The sequence below is a fragment of the Gobio gobio genome (genome assembly GCF_949357685.1).
Source record: "Gobio gobio genome assembly, chromosome: 15".
Lineage (NCBI taxonomy): Eukaryota > Metazoa > Chordata > Actinopteri > Cypriniformes > Gobionidae > Gobio > Gobio gobio.
The window spans coordinates 9,592,053-9,614,052 of record NC_137108.1 but is presented as its reverse complement, the minus strand read 5'-3'; the positions used below and the strand labels follow the sequence as shown (position 1 = coordinate 9,614,052).

General features: G+C 38.3%; 1 protein-coding gene across 2 annotated transcripts in view; it reads left to right on the top strand.

Annotated features, from left to right (window-relative positions):
- Positions 1 to 22,000, top strand: part of adamtsl4 (ADAMTS-like 4) — a 106,427-nt gene that overhangs the window by 27,790 nt on the left and 56,637 nt on the right. For both annotated transcript variants that reach the window (XM_079836998.1, XM_079836997.1), the window contains exon 5: positions 14,600 to 14,702. In XM_079836998.1, the coding sequence (XP_079693124.1) occupies positions 14,600 to 14,702 (103 nt within the window). The remainder of the gene's footprint in view (positions 1 to 14,599; positions 14,703 to 22,000) is intronic.

Below are 22,000 nucleotides of genomic sequence, written 5' to 3'. Positions count from 1 at the left end.
TCTGTTGTTTTACTTTCCTTAATATTATAGATTAAAATATATGCTTAAGAAAATGATATATTTAAAAATAAATATTTAAGTTATGTCCTGAAAGAAGGAATAGGTTCATTTAAAAAAGAATACAAGCCTCTTTAATCTGGTACCACAGCTGTGTTTCTACTTTTTGTCAGCACAGTCAGATATTTATGTTTTTTTTTTGGTTTTTTTTTATGAAATAAAGCACAAATAAAGTTACCATGAGGGTCTTTCCATATGCTATGCAATAAAATTCCACACAGACTCTGTGGCGTTCAATCATTTCTTGTTGTTGTCTAGGGTTATTTCACTTATATTTTCTGTCATAGCTATGATATTTCAACACTGTCATACTAAAGATATTGTTTAGTGTTTTCAGGTAATTTCGCTCATTTAAGGTAGGTCCTATTAGTAGCTATGTATCAATACCAGAAAAAAACTATGTGTACAAAATCAAGAATTTGAGATTTTCTCCTCAAGATTTTCTTCAATAGAAGGTCAGTTTGGCTCCGTCATGATGTGAATGATATATTTGTCAGTGTTTATATTTCAGTATCTGAATCCAAAAATTGCTAGCATTCATGAAAACCTCTGAGTATGATGAACAGATTCATCCAAAATTATCCATAAATTGAACGTAATCTTTGATTTTGATCTTCTGCACGTGGTTTTCTTCTTTCTAATTCATCTGTTACACTGTGTAATAGCTTGTTCTGTATGCGGAAACTAGTGTGTGTGTTGGTGTGTGTGTTTTATTATGGGTTAGATATCTCAGGAATGTTATTGGGTGTACAGCATTCTATTTGGAGGAATACTAAATTATAGTTATATGTACTTTATCATCCGTGTGTGTGTACTTTGTGTGCGTGAGCAGTGGGGAACTGAGAGTAGAGGAGGAGAGGAAGTGAAATAGAGGAGTGTAGGGGCTTTCGGGGGGTGTGACACAGTTACGCTGTAGCGCAGTGAAAGACGGCACTGTTTAAAACACACACACACACACACACACTCCAGAAATAGAGAGGGCAGAAAAACAGATAGAGGAAAAGAGGGCCTGGAGTGAAGCAGAGATGAAGAAGGAAGGAAGAGTTTTGCTGAGAGAGGGAATGGAAAGAAAAAGAGAAAAGAGGAATGGAACTTGTAAAAGAGAAAGAAGATGTAAAGAAAAAAAGTGTGAAGTCACTAAAGGGTGGGCTCTGTACTCGCTAAATAAACATTTACGTTGCCGTGTCAAAGGCTAAATCTCTTCACAATGGCCTTTCAGAAACAAAAGAGAGATCTCATCTCAAATTTACCATATGATTCAAATGCTGACTGAGAAAACACAGTGATTTGTACATGTGATCTGAAAATATGTGATTGTTATCCTGCAAAAACAAAAAATCTGACATGTCAATCAAATTTTTCAAATGTAAAAGGAAATTCAAAGCAATAGTTTAAACTAAAAATGTCATTTCTGGCATCATTTACTCGCCATTTATTCATGTCAATTCAAATCTGCATGACTTTCTTCTGTAAATTCAGTTTCTCAGTATGTCGTGACTCCTGTTTTTAATCAAACGGCCTCTTTCTGGAATCACAAGCAGAACAAATTTCTATGTAAATTGTCACATGATGAAAAATGTCTTGTGATAATGTAACATCTGTAACGTGATCATGTGTTGTTTCATGAATGGGGGCCCAATGAAAGTCAATGGATACCGTAATGCTCCAAAAATGATCAATTGAAAAGCATTATAACAGTTGTCTGTTCAACGTGTGCACTATATTCATTGTGCAAGGGAAAAAATACATTTTCCAAAATATTGGAAAAGCATCAACATTCTGTTAAAAAATCTCTTACATGCAGTCATAATGGGTTTGAAGTGGCATGAATTAGCATTTTTGGGAGAACTAGTCCTTTAGTTCGAATATGACCACAGGGTCTATTTCATCAAAAGCACACCATGTGACATGTCCCTGTCCAATCATTGTCCTCATGCTGAAGGCGATGTTTTCAAATCGAAACACATTACAGATGCTGCCGAATTCTTGTGCTTTAAATTGTTGGAGAGAGTTTCCTTTGTGGGGATTTAAAGAATTTAGGCCATAATGCTGATATGGGACATTAAATCAGGAATTTGTCAGGAAATGAGCTCAAATCTCAGCTGGGACTGTGTTTCGGACAGCTGTCCATCACCTGTGCAAACGACCCGCCGCAAATGACTCAATTCCCAGTGGGGTTTTGTAATCTTTTGTTTGCATTGTATTTGACAAAATGTTTATTTACTTTACTATTAAATTAGCTAAACTTTTGTTTCAGAATAAGTTTGTTTAGTTTCCCTCTGATATTCTCGTTTTCCTTCTGCCTTTTTCTTCTGTTGTCCTCGAGGGAGGCCTAAAGCGGTCACGTTTATTCGTCTATAACTCTCAGCATTTACTCTCTTTAGGTTGAGTTTGTAAAGGCCCACTGTTTTACAGCTGCTCTTCTCCTCCCTTCCCTCATCTTCTCTTTTCCTTGTCTGATTCTTCCCTCTTTTGTGCACTGAAAAAAAAATCCTCAGTGTTTTTGTCTTGTTTTTCAGTACACTTGAAACAGTACACTTACTTGAGAACCAAAACTACTTAATGAGGTCCTATTATGCTTTTTTACATTTTCAAATTTCTTTAGTGTGTAATGTTGCTGTTTGAGCATGAAAGGTCTGCAAAGTTAAAAAAGTCACAGCAAAGGCAGTTATTCTCTATATCAGTGTCAGTGCCTCCATTGTAGTCTTGCGTTTTCTTCCAGGAATGAACACGTCACAATATTCTCATTTAAATAATTCGTATAGCCTGGATGCCAGCCGATCTTAGCTCCGCCCACAACATTTGAGGTTGGGAAGTTCGGTGTGGACTTGATCCGTTGTGGAGCAACTATGCTCGAACCAGAGCTTTTCGGACCAATCAAATTGTCAGTGTGGGTTTTATACAATGATGGACAGATGATCAACAGTAACGTAATCATCCACGTCACCAAAGAGCGTTTGTGTTGAATAAGTTTACTAAACGGAGAACTTGTTCGTATATGCATTCACCTTTACTATTCCTCTCAAAAATGATGATCGTGATGGTAAGTACTCCGTGTATCCTTAAATTCTTTTTACAACACCAGCAAAGATCGTTTACACTCATCTTCTTCTTCTACTTCTTCCAGCGTGTGTGCAGTTGAGTTCTGTTGACAACTATGCGTCGTTCAACATACGTCACTTACTCCATTGCTCTGATTGGTTGTAGGTCTATCCAATTGAGTGCAGAGGCGTTTTCTTTCCTGGTTCGGTTGAAACACTCCCCATAATCACTGCCGTATCAGACTCATATTCTGACTAGAATCTGAGTATGACGACGTCAGGCTATAATTCCTCCCCAAGGCACATACAATAAAACGGGTGGGGCACAGTCAAAGTGGTTGACCAATCAAAACACACTGGTCCAGCTGACCAATCAGAGTGCATTGTGCTTCATATATAAAAGGAACTAAACTGGGGTGCGTTTCCCAAAAGCACTGTTAGCCAACTATTGTCGCAAGTTCCGTTGAATAGTGTTGGTAATGACGGAACTTAGCGTTACCCATAAAAGCTACTAAAGACGTCGTTACAAAGTCCATTCCACTACAGTGGTTCTACAATAACTTTATAAAGTGACGAGAAAAGTTTTTGTGCGCAAAAAAACCCTAAATAACGACTTATATAGTGATGACCGATTTCAAAAGAATGCATCATGAAGCCTCGAAGCGTTATGAATCAGTGAGTCGATTCATGATTCGGATCGCGTGTCAAACCGCCAAACTGCTTAAATCACGTGACTTTGGTGATTCAAACCGCTGAATCGACTCACTGATTCATAACGCTTCAAAGCTTCATGATGCATTGTTTTGAAATCGGTCATCACTATGTAAGTCGTTATTTAGGGTTTTTTTGTGCACAAAAACTATTCTCGTCGCTTCATAAAGTTATTGTAGAACCACTGTAGTGAGATGGACTTTGTAACGACGTCTTTAGTAGCTTTTAAGGGTCTTGAGAGTGAACCGTGCATTGTGCCAATGGAGGCCTTTCTGAGCCATCAGATTTCAACTAAAATATCTTCATTTGTGTTCTGAAGATGAACGGAGGTCTTACGGGTGTCGAACGACATGAGGGTAAATAATTAATGACAGAATTTTCATTTTTGGGTGAACTAACCCTCTAATGTTTTTTTTTTTTGGGTCCGGACCAAACAAACCAAGCGAACCAAACTTTACAAGTGTGAACACAGAACATATTAAGCCTTGTATTCTGAAAAAAAAAATCAAAATTAATTCTTCATACTTAAAACAAGAAAAAAATCTGCATAAGGGTTAAGAAAAATAAATGTAATTTTGAGGGGATATTTTTCTTGCTTTAAGTGCAAAGTAACTTAATTTTGACCTATTTTTCAGAAAACGTAATTTTGCTTCTCAAGTAATTGCATCTTCCTTTCAATATGTTTATATATGTGTACTGGCAATCAAGACAAAAATACAGAGAAAGAAAATCATTTTTGCTCTTTTTCCTAACTAGGACTAACATTGTTTAAAACATATCTGTGCTGACTTTACTCTGCATTAGTTTTAAACAAACTTACACAAAATTACAGACGTATGTCATAATCCACATATTAAAAACACATGTATGTTACATCACACACACACACACACACACACACACACACATATGGACACAAAGAAAGAAGTGTATAGCCCACATTCTTTGTATGCTGCACAAATGATCCCCACATGTTCACACACTCTCACATAAACTCAAAGCTTGTGTGTGTAATCTAGTTAGTGGCGTTTGCTTAGTCAAGCATCACTAGTACTATTTATTAGACTCTTATTTCTACTCTTGCTCAAGCCACTTAGAATTCCACTTTGTTGTGTAACTCATCCTGCACCATTTGTACACCAAATTCTGTGGGTGGACTCTTTTTTAACCATCGAGCAATCACTCAGAACACCTCAGCTACCACAACGCTGCGTCATTAAAAACAATTATCCAGCCCGGGCATCACTTTTTGGCCACCAGTCTGCTATACTGTTACAATACAAGCTACCAGAATTTAATCTGACCATATAAATATCAGTATATGCACCAAGTTTGGCACAAAGAATTTGTGCAGATGGAACATGTTGCGCATAGAAACGTCTTTGTGTGCACATTTCATTTGTGTGTATTCAGGTGTTTTTAGTTTGTTGTTTTCTTGAAGTGTGCTCGTGCATGTTTCAGCATGCTTCTTTGTTAAATGTGTTTACATTGACCAACTGCTTTTGTCAGCTGGACAGAGAAAAACAAAAGAATGAGGTATTCAGGGAGAAAGAGAAAAGATGTGTGTGGAGAAAGTGTGTGTGAGTGAATGAGTGACAGCTGTTGTGTCATTAGTGTTCACAACATGTGTGAGAAAATCTTGAGCTCCCGCCACATTCAACCGCCATGGATGAATCTGAGCCAGCCATACATTCATTACGTGTGTGTGTGTGTGAACGCTACACCCTAATTTCCCACTGAGCTAAGCGCTTGGCTTCTCCTGGTAATAAGATCCGATTGAGCTGCTATTTTGTGTGTGTGTGCAGATGCAGTCTGACCCGTGTGTGCCCCTGTTTGACAGTGGCCCTATTAACGAGGAAGTGAATGTGGCCTAAGGAAAGGCAGTAAAGCTTTAGCTCTTTCTCTCTCAGCTTGAGTTCTAGTAGCTCTGCCTTATTACAGGAACTCCTCTGAACTCTCTGACTGGTAAATATCAACACTATATCAGCTCTGTGTCACCCTTTTGCACTCTTAACAAGTAAAAGTCTTCTTTGGGTCAGATCTCACGAATGTTTTGCCTGTTTTCATTTTGTATGCTTAGCTTTGTGTTTTCTTGTATAATCTTTTAAAAGGATATAAAACCATTGGTCACACTTTAGTTTGGGGAACACATAGTCACTATTAAAGGTAGGGTAGGTCATTATCGGAGTGGCTAGCAATAGCAAGCTAGCTTTAAAAGCATAAGATCCCAACTTCCCTTCAGAGCGTCTCACAAGCCACGCCTCCTTCAAAACACATGAATGCGCACAGTAGGGCCAAACAAAAGCGCCGTTAAACTACCTCATGTCTCAAAGCACATAACATTACAATAATAATGAACATAAAGAACTTAAAGAGCACTGGCCTGTACCACCTGACGGCTGCAGATTCATTTCGGCGTTGATAGTGTTGCTATTGAAACTCATACAATCGAGTCACTAACTGTGTTACGTCACAGGTTTCCATCGCCTCCAAAGTACTGTGATTATAGCGTGAACGCAGCATAAGCTCCTTGTTATGGTTCAGGAGGAACTGTAAAAAGCGGCTGCTGTTCGATTGTGGTGTCAGTGACTGCAGTCTGTCTAACTCTGAAAATACATATGTTGACAAGCAGGTAGGACAAGCATTTTATGGTCCACAGATAAGATACACAATATTGCCAAAAGTATTGGGGCACCCCTCCAAATCATTGAATTCAGGTGTTCCTATCACTTCTAGGTGTATAAAATCAAGCACCTAGGCAGAAGGACTGCTTCTACAAACATTGGTGAAAGAATGGGTCACTCTCAGGAGCTCAGTGAATTCAAGCCGGAATAGGTTGTGCAATAAGTCCATTAATGAAATGTAGTCCTCACTACTAAATATTCTATGATCAACTGTTAGTGGTATTATAACAAAGTGGAAGCAATTGGAACCAACAGCAACTCAGCCACGAAGTGGTTGGCCACATAAAATCACATAGAGGGGTCAGCGCATGCTGAGGTGCACAGTGCGCAGAAGTCACCAACTTTCTGCAGAGTCAATAGCTACAGACCTCCAGACTTTGTGTGGCCTTCAGATTAGCTCAAGAACAGTGCGTAGAGAGCTTCATGGAATGGGTTTTCATGGCAGTGGCGACGTCTTCTCTGGAGTGACGAAACACGCTTCTCTATCTGGCAATCCGATGGACGAGTCTGGGTTTGGCCGTTGCCAGGAGAACGGTACTTGCCTGACTGCATTGTGCCAAGTGTAAAGTTTGGTGGAGGGGGATTATGGTGTATGGTTGTTTTTCAGGGGTTGGACTTGGCCCCTTAGTTACAGTGAAAGGAACTCTTAATGCTTCAGCATACCAAGACATTTTGGACAATTTCATGCCCCCAACTTTGTGGGAACAATTTGGGGATGGCCCCTTCCTGTTCCAAACGTGACTGTGTACTAGTGCACAAAGCAAGGCCAATAAAGACATGGATGAGTGAGTTTGGTGTGGAGGAACTTGACTGGCCTGCACTGAGTCCTGACCTCAACCCGATAGAACACCTTTGGGATGAATTAGAGTGGAGACTGTGAGCCAGGCCTTCTCGTCCAACATCAGTGTCTGACCTCACAAATGTGCTTCTAGAAGAAAGGTCAAATATCCCCATAAACACACTCCTAAAGCTTGTGGAAAGCCTTCCTAGAAGAGTTGAAGCTGTAATGGCTGCAAAAGGTGGGCCAACTCCATATTAAACCCTACAGTTTAAGAATGGGATGTGTTTATAAATATTTGTCATCAAGAAAGAATACAAATTTATTAACTAGGGGTTTACCAAGAGTATACATCAAAGTGTAGTTTCATAAACTCGAAAGTGGGCTACAAGTATATAACTAGTAATCTATCAATATGCCTAAAAGTTTGCTTGTAGTACAGTTCACAGTATAGTTGCAATATAAAATAAAAATGTATATGTAAACTAGTTGTGTACTCAATTTTTACAAGTGTTACACTTAAAGAACAAATGTACTAAATAAATTATAAACTAAAAAGTGGGGCAATTTAGTCACTTTTACAAGTATGATACTAGCACAGATTTTTATGGAAGCTTGTTTCCGCCACATAATAATACAATTATCTTTTATCAACTTTTTATCTGACAATTCTGACTTTTTTTTCTCACAATTGCGTGATATAAACTCTCAATTGTGAGAAATAGTCATAATAAAGTCATAAATAAAGTCATAATTGTGAGATATAAACTCTCAATTGCGAGTTATAAAGTCATAATTGTGAAATATAAACTCTCAATTTGCGAGAAATAAAGTCATAATTGTGAGATATAAACTCGCAATTTTGAGTTAAAAAGTCAAATTCTGAGAAAAATATCTCGCAATTCTGACTTTATGACTCGCAATTGCAACTTTTCTTCAATTCTAAGAAAGAAAATGACGCAATATTGATGTGCGCATGCCCAGTGGCCGTAGTTGTATCCCTTCTAGTCTTTAACGTGCGGGATGTGGTGTGATGACATCACTGTTTCACAAAATATACGGACTGGCTGTACACACGAAAGAGTGTCGGTTTCTGATTTATCCACTCTGGAACCCAGTTTAAAAAAATACTGGTTCCAGGCTCCTAAAATGCCGGATCCGTCTGGACGAAACGCTGATAAGATATACATTTTTGATGTTTACAGCTAAACGCGTCTCCGTGTGGACGGGGCCTTAGTTCACCCCATAATGTCCTGATTATTTACTCACCCCTAGGCCATCCAAGATGTATATGACTTTTTTTCCTCAGCCGAAGAGAAGGTTTTGGAGGAAAAACTTTCGCTAGAGAAGACCCGTATTTGTTGACTGGAGTCGTGTGGATTAGGAAACAGAACAGGTGTGTGGAATTAAGAACCATGAAAACTAATTAAAAAACCAAGGAGATTTACTAGGGAACTAAGGAAAACAGGAGCAGAGCAAAAAGAGTGAAAACAGTCGGGTTTGGAGCAAAATGAGGGTGAATAAATGTTTTGTTTTGGGGGTTTTTTGGCTAAACTGTTTCTTTGTATTATTTGCCTTTTATATATCTTTATTCATAGCAATCATATGTCCTGGGCTTTCAAACACTTCAAAACTTACCCAATATTCTGAATGTTTATAAATGTTCGTCAGCATTGATGTAGCCTAATTAAACATATGTATGTATCTTAACATCGTAAGTTATGCCGTAAGCCCCCAAACCACAGATTAAAGTAAATCAACAAGCATGAGTTTGAGCACTAAACCCCTTGCATGAGTTTTCCCGAGCAAACACACTCAGACGTTGCAGACGTGTTGTAAATATTTAGGGAAGGTTTGTGGATAGCCACAGTGAGTTTAGTGTGCATTAATGGGACGGTGTTTGGTCATTAATGGCCATGTGTGCAGTGGTCTTCTGTGGTCTGTGAGGTAAAATGCTGACACCTCAATGACCCCACGGCAGCTTAATTTCACCCTTGTTACCGTCCGCAGCTGCTTCTGCCTGTCCCGCCTCCCGCTTTAGTGTCCTGCAATATCCCTCCGCTTAATCTCTCCCTCGGTGGGTGGTTCCTGTCGTGTTCAAGGGGGACGGGGAAAGACGGGAAAAGGAAAAAGGCAACAGAGAATCAGCAGTGTTTCCTGATGTCATTGGCATTGTGAACGAACACGTGGAAGATCTTCAGAGGAGCATCTGGTCCGAACCAGAGCTGTGCTCTAGCACTCTCAATGCTGATATAGGTTTGATTTATGATGCCATATGTTTTTATCCTGATGGTAGTGGTTTGGGAATTGTAAGGAATTTATCGATTCTGGTTCAGTTTCCACTTAACAATTCATAGTTTTCAGTCATGTGACTGTCGCGGAGCCTTGGAGGGCAAAACCGCCATAGAACTCAATAGAACTGCAGCACAAGCCTGTCAATTTTCCATTTTAAAACAAAAATATGTGAACAAGATGCAGGTTTTGGGCACTTATGATCCATATACAGCACCTGCTGCAGTATTTTAAAGGTCCCCTTCTTCGCGATTCCATTGTTCAAACTTTAGTTAGTGTGTAATGTTGCTGTTAGAGCATAAATAATACCTGTAAAATTATAAAGCTCAAAGTTCAATGCCAAGCGAGATATTTTATTTAACAGAAGTTCCCTTTCAAAGCCTACAGCGAACGGCTGGCTTGGACTACATCCTGGTACTTCCTTCTTTAATTACGTCAGTAGAGCAGTAGAACAGACTAACCTCCGCCCACAAAGAAACGCGAAAAAGGGGGCGCGGTCTTGTTGCTGTCCCACGTGGAGAAGCGGACGGTCGCGTGGAGAAAAGGAACTGTTGCGTTGAGTGTGTTTATCGCCATGTCATCGAGACGCTGTTATTTTCATCCAGGAGTCAAATCACCTTTGTTTGGCTTTCCCAGGGACGCTGTAGAGATTATTGAACGCATACATCTCTCCGTTAAGAGGCGTTACCTTTCCAACGTGCGCTAAGCTGCTGTCAAATTACAACACAGGAACCGCTTTCACGTGCGCTAAGCTGCTGTCGAATCACAGCACAGGAACCGCTGGCACAATCAGAACTCGTTACGTGTTTCTGAAGGAGGGACTTTATAGAACAAGGAAATCACCAGCCGTTTTTAGGACATTGGAAACAGCGGTATACAGATAAGTAAATAGTGTGAAAAATACTGTGTTTTTTTTACAAGCGAAACATGAACACATGTTATATTGCACACTGTAAACACAATCAAAGCTTCAAAAAAACACGAAGAACGGGACCTTTAAGTCGTTTTTAAAACGCTTAACGTGAAAAACACTATAGGGTGAGTTGCACCAATAAGGATTAAATTAAGCAAAGTTTAACGCTAATCTAGGATTTGTTGATATGGGTTTTATTTTAAATCGAGTTGTTGCACCACTTAATTTTAAACATAGATTAATTTACACAGTGAAACTTTAAAATTATAGAGCTGATCAAGCAGCAGGCTAATCTGTGATGTTCTCCAGCTCATTTCAATTATCATATAGTGACAATGCGGGCAGATCAGTAATTTAGTTGAAAATTTAGTTGAATATTTAGTGTCCCCCAACTGAGCAAGCCAAGCCAAAGGCGACAGTGGCAAGGAACCAAAACTCCATCAGGTGGCATAATGGAGAAAAATAAACCTTGGGAGAAACCAGGCTCAGTCGGGGTGCCAGTTCTCCTCTGGCCAATTAACAAACAGTGTATGATTATTATTCTGGCAACATTACAGGTCTGAAGTCATTTTAGATCGGAATATTCGAAGGCCGAATCACGCCGGAGATGGGTTTATTGAGGATGCCGTGTCGGCGAGACAATTATTAGATCGGAATTTTGGAAAGATCGGAGTCATCACGCAGGAGACGGGTTTATTGAGGATGCCGTGTCGATGAGGCAATTATTCGATTGGAATATTCGAAAGATCGGAGTCATCACGCAGGAGACGGGTTTATTGAGGATGCCGTGTCGATGAGGCAATTATTCGATTGGAATATTCGAAAGATCGGAGTCATCACGCAGGAGACGGGTTTATTGAGGATGCCGTGTCAGTGAGACAATTATTCGATCGGAATATTCGAAAGATCGGAGTCATCAGGTTTATTGAGGATGCCGTGTCGGTGAGGCAATTATTAGATAGGAATATTTGAAAGATCGGAGTCATCACGCAGGAGATGGGTTTATTGAGGATGCCGTATCGGTGAGGCAATTATTAGATTGGAATATTCGAAAGATCGGAGTCATCACGCAGGAGATGGGTTTATTGAGGATGCCGTGTCGGTGAGGCAATTATTAGATTGGAATATTCGAAAGATCGGAGTCATCACGCAGGAGATGGGTTTATTGAGGATGCCGTATCGGTGAGGCAATTATTAGATCGGAATATTCGAAAGATCGTAGTCATCACGCAGGAGACGGGTTTATTGAGGATGCCGTGTCAGTGAGACAATTATTCGATCGGAATATTCGAAAGATCGGAGTCATCAGGTTTATTGAGGATGCCGTGTCGGTGAGGCAATTATTAGATAGGAATATTTGAAAGATCGGAGTCATCACGCAGGAGACGGGTTTATTGAGGATGCCGTATCGGTGAGACAATTATTCGATCGGAATATTCGAAAGATCGGAGTCATCACGCCGGAGACGGGTTTATTGAGGATGCCATGTCGGTGAGGCAATTATTAGATCGGAATATTCAAAAGATCGGAGTCATCACGCAGGAGACGGGTTTATTGAGGATGCCGTGTCGGTGAGGCAATTATTAGATAGGACTATTTGAAAGATCGGAGTCATCACGCCAGAGACAAGTTTATTGAGGATGCCGTGTCGATGAGGCAAATTTAGGGGGTCTAATTGACACATTCTCTCTGACACTTCAGGGATGCGTTGGTCGTGTCTCGGCGCAGGTCCACCATCTGATCTGGATACGGCCCGGATCCGGCAGACTGCAGTAAACCTCGGGACAAACAGAGAGACTAACATTAGCGTAGATGCCAATCTTTTTATGATGTAACGGGTACATCAGGTGTTATGGGAAGTGTTCCCGGTTCCGGCTGACCTAGTTAATGCAGCCTAAAACAATCATTTAACTGATTTGAATAGGCAAGGCAAGGCAAGGCAAGTTTATTTGTATAGCACATTTCATACACAGTGAATAATATAAATTAAAAATGTTCTATGTGAGTGCCATAGTAAAGAGATGTGTTTTTAGTCTAGATCTAAACTGACAGAGTGTGTCTGCTTCCCGAACAATGCTAGGAAGACTGTTCCAGAGATGCTAAATTGGAAAAGGATCGACCGCCTGCAGTTGTTTTTGATATTCTAGGTATTATCAACTGGCCAGAATTTGGAGACCGCAATAGATGTGAAGGACTATAATGCATTAAGAGCTCTCTCAAGTACTGGGGGGCTAAACCATTTAGTGCTTTGTAAGTAATAAGCAATATTTTAAAATGTATGCAATGTTTAATAGGGAGCCAATGTAGTGTTGACGTCACATGAAAACTATGACTTCTAGGGCCAGATTTACTAACAGCTTACACTAGCGCAAACACTGTTCTTGCGTTAAAAAACTACTGTCAGAATTTACTAAACTACTACACATAGTGAAAATTTTGTGCTGAAAAGGCGAGGACAGGGTTATTTTTGCAGCTGAACTTATTGCTTAACTTTGTAAACCCTGACATATGAAAAAAAAGTTCCAAAAAATGTACGTTTTTAAATGGAACAATTTATTAAAACTAAAAACTAAATGCATTTGTGCTTTTTGTTAAGTATCATATTTGATAACATTATATTTGATATATAATATTATTATATATATATATATAGATATATCATATTTGGCTTTAATGGCTCATATAGTTTTATATAGTAAGAATCATATATATAGGGGGAATCATTGATATAGGGAGCTCATATAGTGCAGGAGGAAAATTATTCTAAAGTGATCACAGTATTGGAAAGTAATGGCTTCCGATGGATGTAGTAACACTCGAGTCATTACTATTGATGATCTTCATTTTAGAATACTGATCCAAATCATTAGTAATTCCAAGGATGTAGTAACACTTGAGTCATTACTACCCAAAACCTTACAAAAACATACAATGTTTGCAATGACTTCAGTCATTACTAGAAAGTTATCGTGTTTTTCACTTTAGAATACTGATCCAAATCATTAGTAATTCCTTCTGATTGATTTGGTGACACTTGAGTCATTACTAATGGGTTACTGTGACCTTCATTTTAGAATTAATTATACATAATGCATTATTCATGTTTAGTATGAACCTGTATATAGTAGTTCTTAGTAGTCCTCTGGAAGACATGGAAAAAATAGTAGTTTTTGATTAGCTAATAGTGAACTACCACATTCAACTGAGTGCTATTACTTACTAATTAGTTCATCAGAGTTTCTTGTTAGTAAATTGTAGTTACTAGAATGTTAATGATACATTAATGACAGAACAGTATTCTTAAGTTTTACAGACTTCATTAAGTACAGCATGTTCCTGAATCAACATCTTGGAACAACATTCCAATCAACCAATCAGAGTCGAGGGACAAGTTAACAGTTTATGTCAAGTTGAGGCTTACAACCAGGGTTAGGTGCTTCTACATCAGTGTCATTTGTCTATCATTTCCCTCTGATTTCAGGGATAGGTTATGGGTTGGGTTAGGTTAAGGGGTAGGGATAGGGTTAGGACTACATTTTCAGACAGGAATGTTATTCCAAGATAAACAAAATATGTTGATCCAGGAACATGTCTTACTTGGCAAAACCACGGTGACCTGGTTTGTCAGTTTTTCATTCCTTAAAATCTGTGTCATTTTGAGTCGTCTTCTTCAGGGCTCTTGGCTCCGTAAACACTGGCCTCCGTCTGTCTCTCACTCTCTAGAGATTTATGTGAGTGTTTCCAGGTTCACCATTATTTCCATATGGTAGCCAATGTATCACTGTCTGTCACAGGTTGACCGAAAGCATGCACACACACACACACACACACTTGCACACTCTCTCTAAAATATGTGGTTTATGGGGACTCTCCATTGACATAATGGTTTTTATACTGTACAAACTATCCCCCTACACAAACCCTACTCCTAAACCTACCCATCACACAAAACTTTCTGCATTTTTGTATTTAAAAAACAGTTTAGTATGTTTTTTTAAGCCATTTGGTTTACAAGGACACATTTGTGTCCTCGTAAACATATACCTGTACAAACACACACATTGTCATGCTTGTCAAAGTGAGACACCATAACTTAAGTCTGTCTCTCTCTCTCTCCCTCCAGGCATGTCCAGGTGCTCCAGTAAACTCCAGGGCTGAGCAGTGTGCCGCGTTCAACAGTCAAGAGTTTATGGGACGCGTGTATGACTGGGAGCCTTTCACAGAAGGTTAGAAACGGAAATTGAAGGGGTATAAAGGGGAAAAAGAAGCAATAACAGAGGTGTGGTGGAAATATTACCCTGCTACTCACCTCTCTGCCATTGTGGAGCAGCATTTAGAGTTTATTGTTTAATTATCAAGTTTACTGGACATCTGCTCACACAACATTTTCCATTTACCTCTTCTCACTTAGTTCTTCACAATGAACATGTTTATATCCGACCATGTTCTTTTACTGTTAAGTTGTGAGGTACCAATGAGCTCTGTTCCAATACCTAGTGTGCTGCCTACCTAGAATTTTTTTTAAGGCACTACCGTTCAAAAGTTTTTTTGTTTTTTTTTAAGAAGTGTTGTAGGCATATTTTTAATTTGGTTTAAACAACATAAAAAAAATTATAAATATTATACATAACATTATAAATATTATTGTGAAATATTATTCCAATGTGAGTATATGTTAAAAATCTAATTTATTCCTGTGATCAAAGCTGAATTTTCAGCATCATTACTCCAGTCTTCAGTGTCACATGATCCTTCAGAAATCATTCTAATATGATGATTTACTGCTCAAGAAACATTTCTGATTAGTATTATCAATATTGATAATCAGGATGAAAGAAAGAACAGCATTTATTTGAAATAGAAATCTTGGCAACACTTTAAAATAAGTATACAGTAACAAAGCACTTATAAATCATTTGCAAACTATTAGTTTATAGTTAATTAATAGTTTATAAACCATATTAATACAAATAGTGAGCTCTTTATTCATTGTCACTGTAATTAACAAAGTGTTACTGTTTAATTGGCTCATATGTAGTTAGATAATGCTGAACAAAAGTATCAATTTCGTATAAATAAAACAAAAACAAAACAAACAAAAAAACTGAAACCTCAAACTATTGAACGGCAATTTAGTTGCACTTCAGACACAAAACGTGTTCCAAAATGCTGCCTTCTTATTTTTTGCCAAAATATAAAGCAGCAATGAAAGTTTAACAAAGGCAGTCTTGCAATTCATTGTGATGGTACCACTTTAGTTTAGGGTCTCGCTATTGACTACAGTTACTTATTAGCATGCATTTTACTTGAATATTGGCTGTTTATAAGTACTTAGAAAGCACATATTAATGCCTTATTCTGCATGACCATATTCTATATCCTTTAATCCTAAACTGAACAACTACCTTACTAACTATTAATAAGCAGTAATTAGGAGTTTATTGAGGCAAACGTCATAGTTAATAGTGAGAATTGGACCCTAATCTAAAGTGTGACCATTGTGATTTGCATATACATGTTTAAAAAAAAAATTCTAGGTTGAGACATTTTTTTGATATCTCTGAAAATATCAACTGAATTTTGATTTCATATTACAAAAAGAAGGAAAAAAAAGAATATTTAGGCTTTTGATTGCACTTTTATCTACCAAATCAACATGGTGGAGAATTTTCAGTTCTGTGTAAAAAAAAAGAAAAAGAAAAAAGAATGTAACATTCTGCAGATTTTACTTCACAATCAGCATAGAAAATGTGCAAAATGTGCAGGGATTCAGTTTAGACTGCCATGGCTTTAAACAGCAGATAAGCAAGAATAAAGGCGTTTTTCAGAGGCTGTAAATGACCTGAGCCTTAAGAAGACAAAGTAGATGTAGAATGAATGAAGGAAGGAGGAGGGGGTGACCACAGGGGTCATGGGTATTACTGTACAAGCAAAGTGTCTTTGTGAGGGAAAAGGATAGAGAACGAGAAGTTAAAGAGAAACACAGAGTTAAAAACAGAGGAATGTGTGACAGACCCTTATAAAAGTCACCGAGACAGAACACACGTACCAGACCATGACTATAAATCAACAATACAGAAAGAGGAGAGAAAGAGAAAGAGGGACTTATAGTGGGGAAATCGGATGAGGGAGGAGGAGTCTGAGAGGACAGAGGTTAGGGAGTCATAGCAACCGAATGAAAAATGCTGCTGTTCGGGATGGATGGATGGATGGGATGAAAGGTCTGTGAATGAGAAGAGAAAGACCTGAATGGAGGAAAAGGCCTGAATAGTAAGTGAGAGGCTTGAAAAAGGGGGAAGTGAGGACAGACGTTACTGAAGTGACACCCAATCTACTGCTGAGGAGAGGAGCCGTCTGGCCCAGTACAGAGAGCCTCACGTGTGCAGGACGTCCTCTCTGACAGAGGCAACCACAAATCTTTAGGACAGAACCTTAAATCTGCAGTTCTGATCCATGCGATCTTTGCAATATTTAGTATGGAATCTTGTTTCTTGAGTGTAGAACCTTGAATCTAGAATCTTTAATACTGAGTATAGAATCTTGATTCTTGAGTTTAGAACCCTGAATCTTCAGTTTAGAATCTTGAATCTTTAGTGTAGAACCTTGGAATGGAATTTAGAATCATGCTAAGTTTTAGTTAAGGACCCTTAATCTTGAGTTTAGAAACTTCGGATAGAATTTCGAGTCTTGAGTTTATAACTTTGAAACTTGAGTTTGCAATCTTCAATCCTAAGTAAGCAAGCTCCGTCACAAAATATACGTCATAAAAGCTGACCAATCAGGTTGTGACCATATCCCTATGCCTTTGGTTCAGTAACTTTAGGTTCGCTGTTAAAAATGCCAGTGTGAACGCTAAGCGGCCCAGGACTATATGTTTTGTTTTTTTGGTCCGGACCAAACAAACCAAAACTACAAGTGTGAACGCACCCTTGTCACTTGAATCTTGAATTTAGAATCTTGAGTTTAGAATCTTAAATTTTGAATACTAAGTGTAAAATACTACATCTTGTGTTTAAAATCTTGTTTCTTGAGTTTAGAACCTCAAATCTTGAGTGTGGAACCTTGAATTTAGAATCTTAAATTCTGAATATAGAATAATGAGTTTTGAACCTAATATTGTTTACAATCTTCAGTAACACTTTAGTTTAAGGTCCAATTCTCTCTATTAACTAGTCGCTTATTAGCATGCATATTACTAGGATATTGGCTGTTTATTAGTACTTTATAAAGCACGTATTAATGCCTTATTCTGCATTACCTTATTGTACATCCATTAAACCTACCCAGTACCTAAACTTAACAACTAACTATTAATAAGCAGTCATTAGAAGTTTATTTAAGGCAAAAGTCTTAGTTAATACCGGTAGATAATAGTGAGAATTGGACCCTAAATATTAATCTAAAGTGTTACCAAATATTCAGTTAGAATATTTAGTTTATAACCTGCAAACTTCAGTTTAAAACCTTAAGAACCTTGAATTTGAAAGACTGATTTCAGACAATTTAATCTTAAATTTGCAATCTTGAGTTAAAGCATTGAATCATGAGTTTAGAACGTCAAATCTTGTGAAAATAATCCTTCATTTTGGGGTTGGGAAGATTCCTCAGTTAGAAACTTGAGTCTTGTATTTAGATCTTTGAACACTGAAATTCTAGCAGAAAGACTCGGGAGGCCAGATGAAGTAACAATGCATTAATTTATTAACAGACCAGCAATTATTATATTCAGAGGTTCTTTGGCATAGTAGCTCTCGAGGGTAACGGACTCTGCATTTCCTCTGCGCAGCCGACCCCCTGGGAGGTATAGGCAGGGACGATCCTGTTGGTGATGGGGAGGATGGAGGTAAATGTTGGTGTCAGCATCTGCGAATTCAGACGTGTGCAAGTACCGATCTTTTATACTCTGAGTATTAGGACATGATTGGTTAGGTCTGAATGTAATAAGTGACGTAACATTGAATCTTCCTGGCAGAACTTACGCTAGAGCTTTCATTTATTTGTTGATGAAGTGCTGCTAATGAGTTGTTGCAGCTTCAGAGTTATTTGTACTGTATCTGTGTCTTTTATTACTGAGCTTTTTTTCATCGAGTCACTATGATCTCGCTGCTGCTTCCAGTCATAGTCAGTTAATCATTTCTAGATGAGGAAAATCTTGTGTGACATTAAAGGAATAGTTTAATACGTGGAGAAATGAGATTAAATTATATGTACTCCAAACCTAAGTAAGACGGGTGCCAACTTAAATCGTATTACAATAAATAATCAATGAAAAGAAATCATATACAATACAATGCAGATATGAGGTTTGGCACATTTTGTTTTTGGGTAGATTACTGTAGAATGTCTGCTTTGAACTACAGATCAATTTGGTCTAATGTTTGTTTAAGTGTAATTAAACCAATAGTGATTTGTTCGTTTAGCAAATGCTTTAATACAAAGTGATTTATAAGTGAGGATTGCCTCAGAACAAGTAATTCATCCTGAGGAGATCATGTAACATGAAGTGGGACAATACACACTTCCTAAATGACTTGGAAAAGTACAAGCTAGAACAGAGATGTAGGTGTGACACTATGTTTTATGGTTTAAGGGTAAGTATGTCAATAGGTGTGAGTCAAAAGCATTTCTGAAATGCTATTAATCTGGATACATTTCAAAAACACTCTTCCTCCACACTCCACGCCATTTTTCCAGAAGTTTCTTGTCAACACTGAAACATCGGTAAAACACGAAAATCATTATACTGTGCAAGTGTAAAACGTAATAAAGCTTATGATGATACTGAGAGACCAGACATAGTCAAGTTCTCACACTATTCTTCTGGCACAATCATTTTATTAACAATCCCATTGCTTTCTCGTAAAAGAGTAGGGGTGTAACCCCAGTGTCCTGGCCAAATTCCCTCCATTGGCCCTTATCAATTGAATTGGCTTTATCACTCTCTATCCTCTCAACCTATAGCTGGTGTGTGGTGAGCTCAGTGGCACCATTGTTCTGTGGCTGCTGTCGCCTCATCCAGGTGGATCCTGTACCATGGTGTCGGGTGAGGAGAGACCTCTGATTGTAAAGCGCTTTGGGTGTACAGAAGTACATAGCAAAACACTATATATATGCCTTATTCAATTCAATTTTATTAGAAAAATCTCAGCACTTACTGGTGCATACCGGTTGTACTTAATCACCATTTAACCCTTAAATGCATGACTGTTTCGCCTATCATTCTTACATATCCGGGTCTTTAGCGACCCGTATCTATATCTAACATGGTTCGATCTCTACCTCTTGCAATAATATAAAACTCTCCTGACATTAGAGTAACAATAACAGAAGACTAAAATAAAGCATATTTTGTTATCTTTTGGAGCTTGGAAGGGTTCAGTTTGAGCAGATGTTTTATACCATCATCACTGTCCTCGTCGGAGCTCATTTCCCAGTACATTCAGCATCTGGCTCATATTCGCCATCTCAAACATATTCTAAACTATCTCAAACATATTCTAAACTATCTCAAACATATTCTAAACTATCAATTTCAACATCTTCAAAATCAGTATTTTGACAGCTTCTTCACCAGATCCACCTGACAAGCCAGACCCACATCAAGATGTTGGATCTGGGAACTCACCATTGGCAGGGCTCAATCCGAGGGGCAGGATAAACGGTTGTCTTTCAAATTCCCTCTACATTCAATAGCATAGCGCTACTACCAACCAGAGAGCTGAAGAAGATGAAGCAGAGCTAGTTGATAGATTCAACTTTCACTGTATCCGGTCGGCAAAACTTCGAACACATCTTCCTTTCTTAAGAATGACTTCAGTGCCGTTCGTTGTTCTTTTCTCAAATAAAAGCATAACTCCAAAATCTTCAAGAGTCACGACCAAAGCCAGTTCGAAAGACCGCTTTTTTTCCAGCTTTTTTGTTTACAAGTAGCACGCGGAACTGCCGCAACTCTGCCGTCATTATGTTAAGCCCACCCACCGACTCTATACACGATGTGATTGGCCTGACCAGAGTTTGTTTTTTCCAGCTCGCACGCCAACGGAGAGTTGCTAGACTACCCTGGCTGCAAATTAGATTTGCTGCCGCTAGGGTGCGTCCAGATTTCTAGGCTACCATCAAGTGACAGTGACACAAATATTTGATTGTGTTTAGCAGTAAATGGCTGAGCCATTTCACGTTTTGCTGATGATTCTTCCTATTCTCTTGTTTTCTGCCTGCGGTAACTATGAGTGAAACGTCACTTCATCATTGTGTATCAGACATTGCCACCTTGTAAAATAAAGGTGAACTGCAGTTATTCAGTCATCAAAACTATTGTTGTGCAGAAAAATATACTTACACTGTTACACACCTTGGGTCACAAGCGACCCTATACAATTCTTACAAAAAAAAGAATGGGAAAACAGGCATTCTTTTATAATAGTTGTTTATAATTAATTGATAATAAGAAACAATAAGAAGGGGGATGTCTAACTTTAAAAAATAAATGAGGAGGGTAGTGAATGATATCCCGGGTCACTTAAGACCTGAGGTATGCTTTTAAGGGTTAATGTATGGTCTAAAGGTATGTTTACACGACCATAATGTATTAAATCGTTTTTCCTTTGCGTTTTTCGTGTACTGACGGAACATTAAAACACCCCAAAACACATAAAAAGTTTTCCGTTTTCAGTTAAAAATGGTGTCTTGTAAATGGCCCCTAAAACACAATTGCTTTATGTTTTGACACAGGACAGCAATTGACCTATCGGTAAGCTCCGCCCCCCTTATATACTGTCGCTAACTGTCTTACAATGACAGCTGAAAGTGTGAAAACCTTGTCCCAAGATTTTTGGACACAGAAGGACCACCTCTCGTCAAGGAGCATTCAAGTGAGACTTAAATATTCCATGGGGGGATATATAAAAGATTTTAAACTAAATATGGTGGGTAACTAGATTAATTTGGAAGCGTGTGTTTACAGATCACAGAAGAGATAATCAACCTATCACTCGCTGTGGTGCAGTGATCACACATCAGAATCAGTCAGGCAGGAGTAGAAACAAAATAAGAAACGTTTTTCTTTTTTTACATACTGTATGCAATATAGTGTTGCTAAATTCTGGATATTTAATTACATTTTAACATAAAAACAACATTTTGTCTTAAATATAATACTTAGATTTTTACTCAAATAGATGTGGATTCTGGGCAAACTAATTATAAGGTGGTTGATTTTCAGTTCTGATTTTAACATGAGGCCAGAAAAAGTGACAGGTCAAGAAGAGACAGGTACGAGAAAAATACACACACGTTATACATGCATTCACATATTATGCATTATTATTATTATTATATTAATATTTTAGTTTAAATTTCCAATAACCCTAGTACTCCTCTTTACTTAGTGTATGAGGCTGATGATCCTGGTGCAAGGGAGAGACAGAGAGATATTAGGGAAAATTAAGAAAAGGAAATGGGAAGTGAGGGTACCGTTCAAGATAAAGCCTTTAATTATTTAGGAAAAAAATAGGGTTGTCCGTGT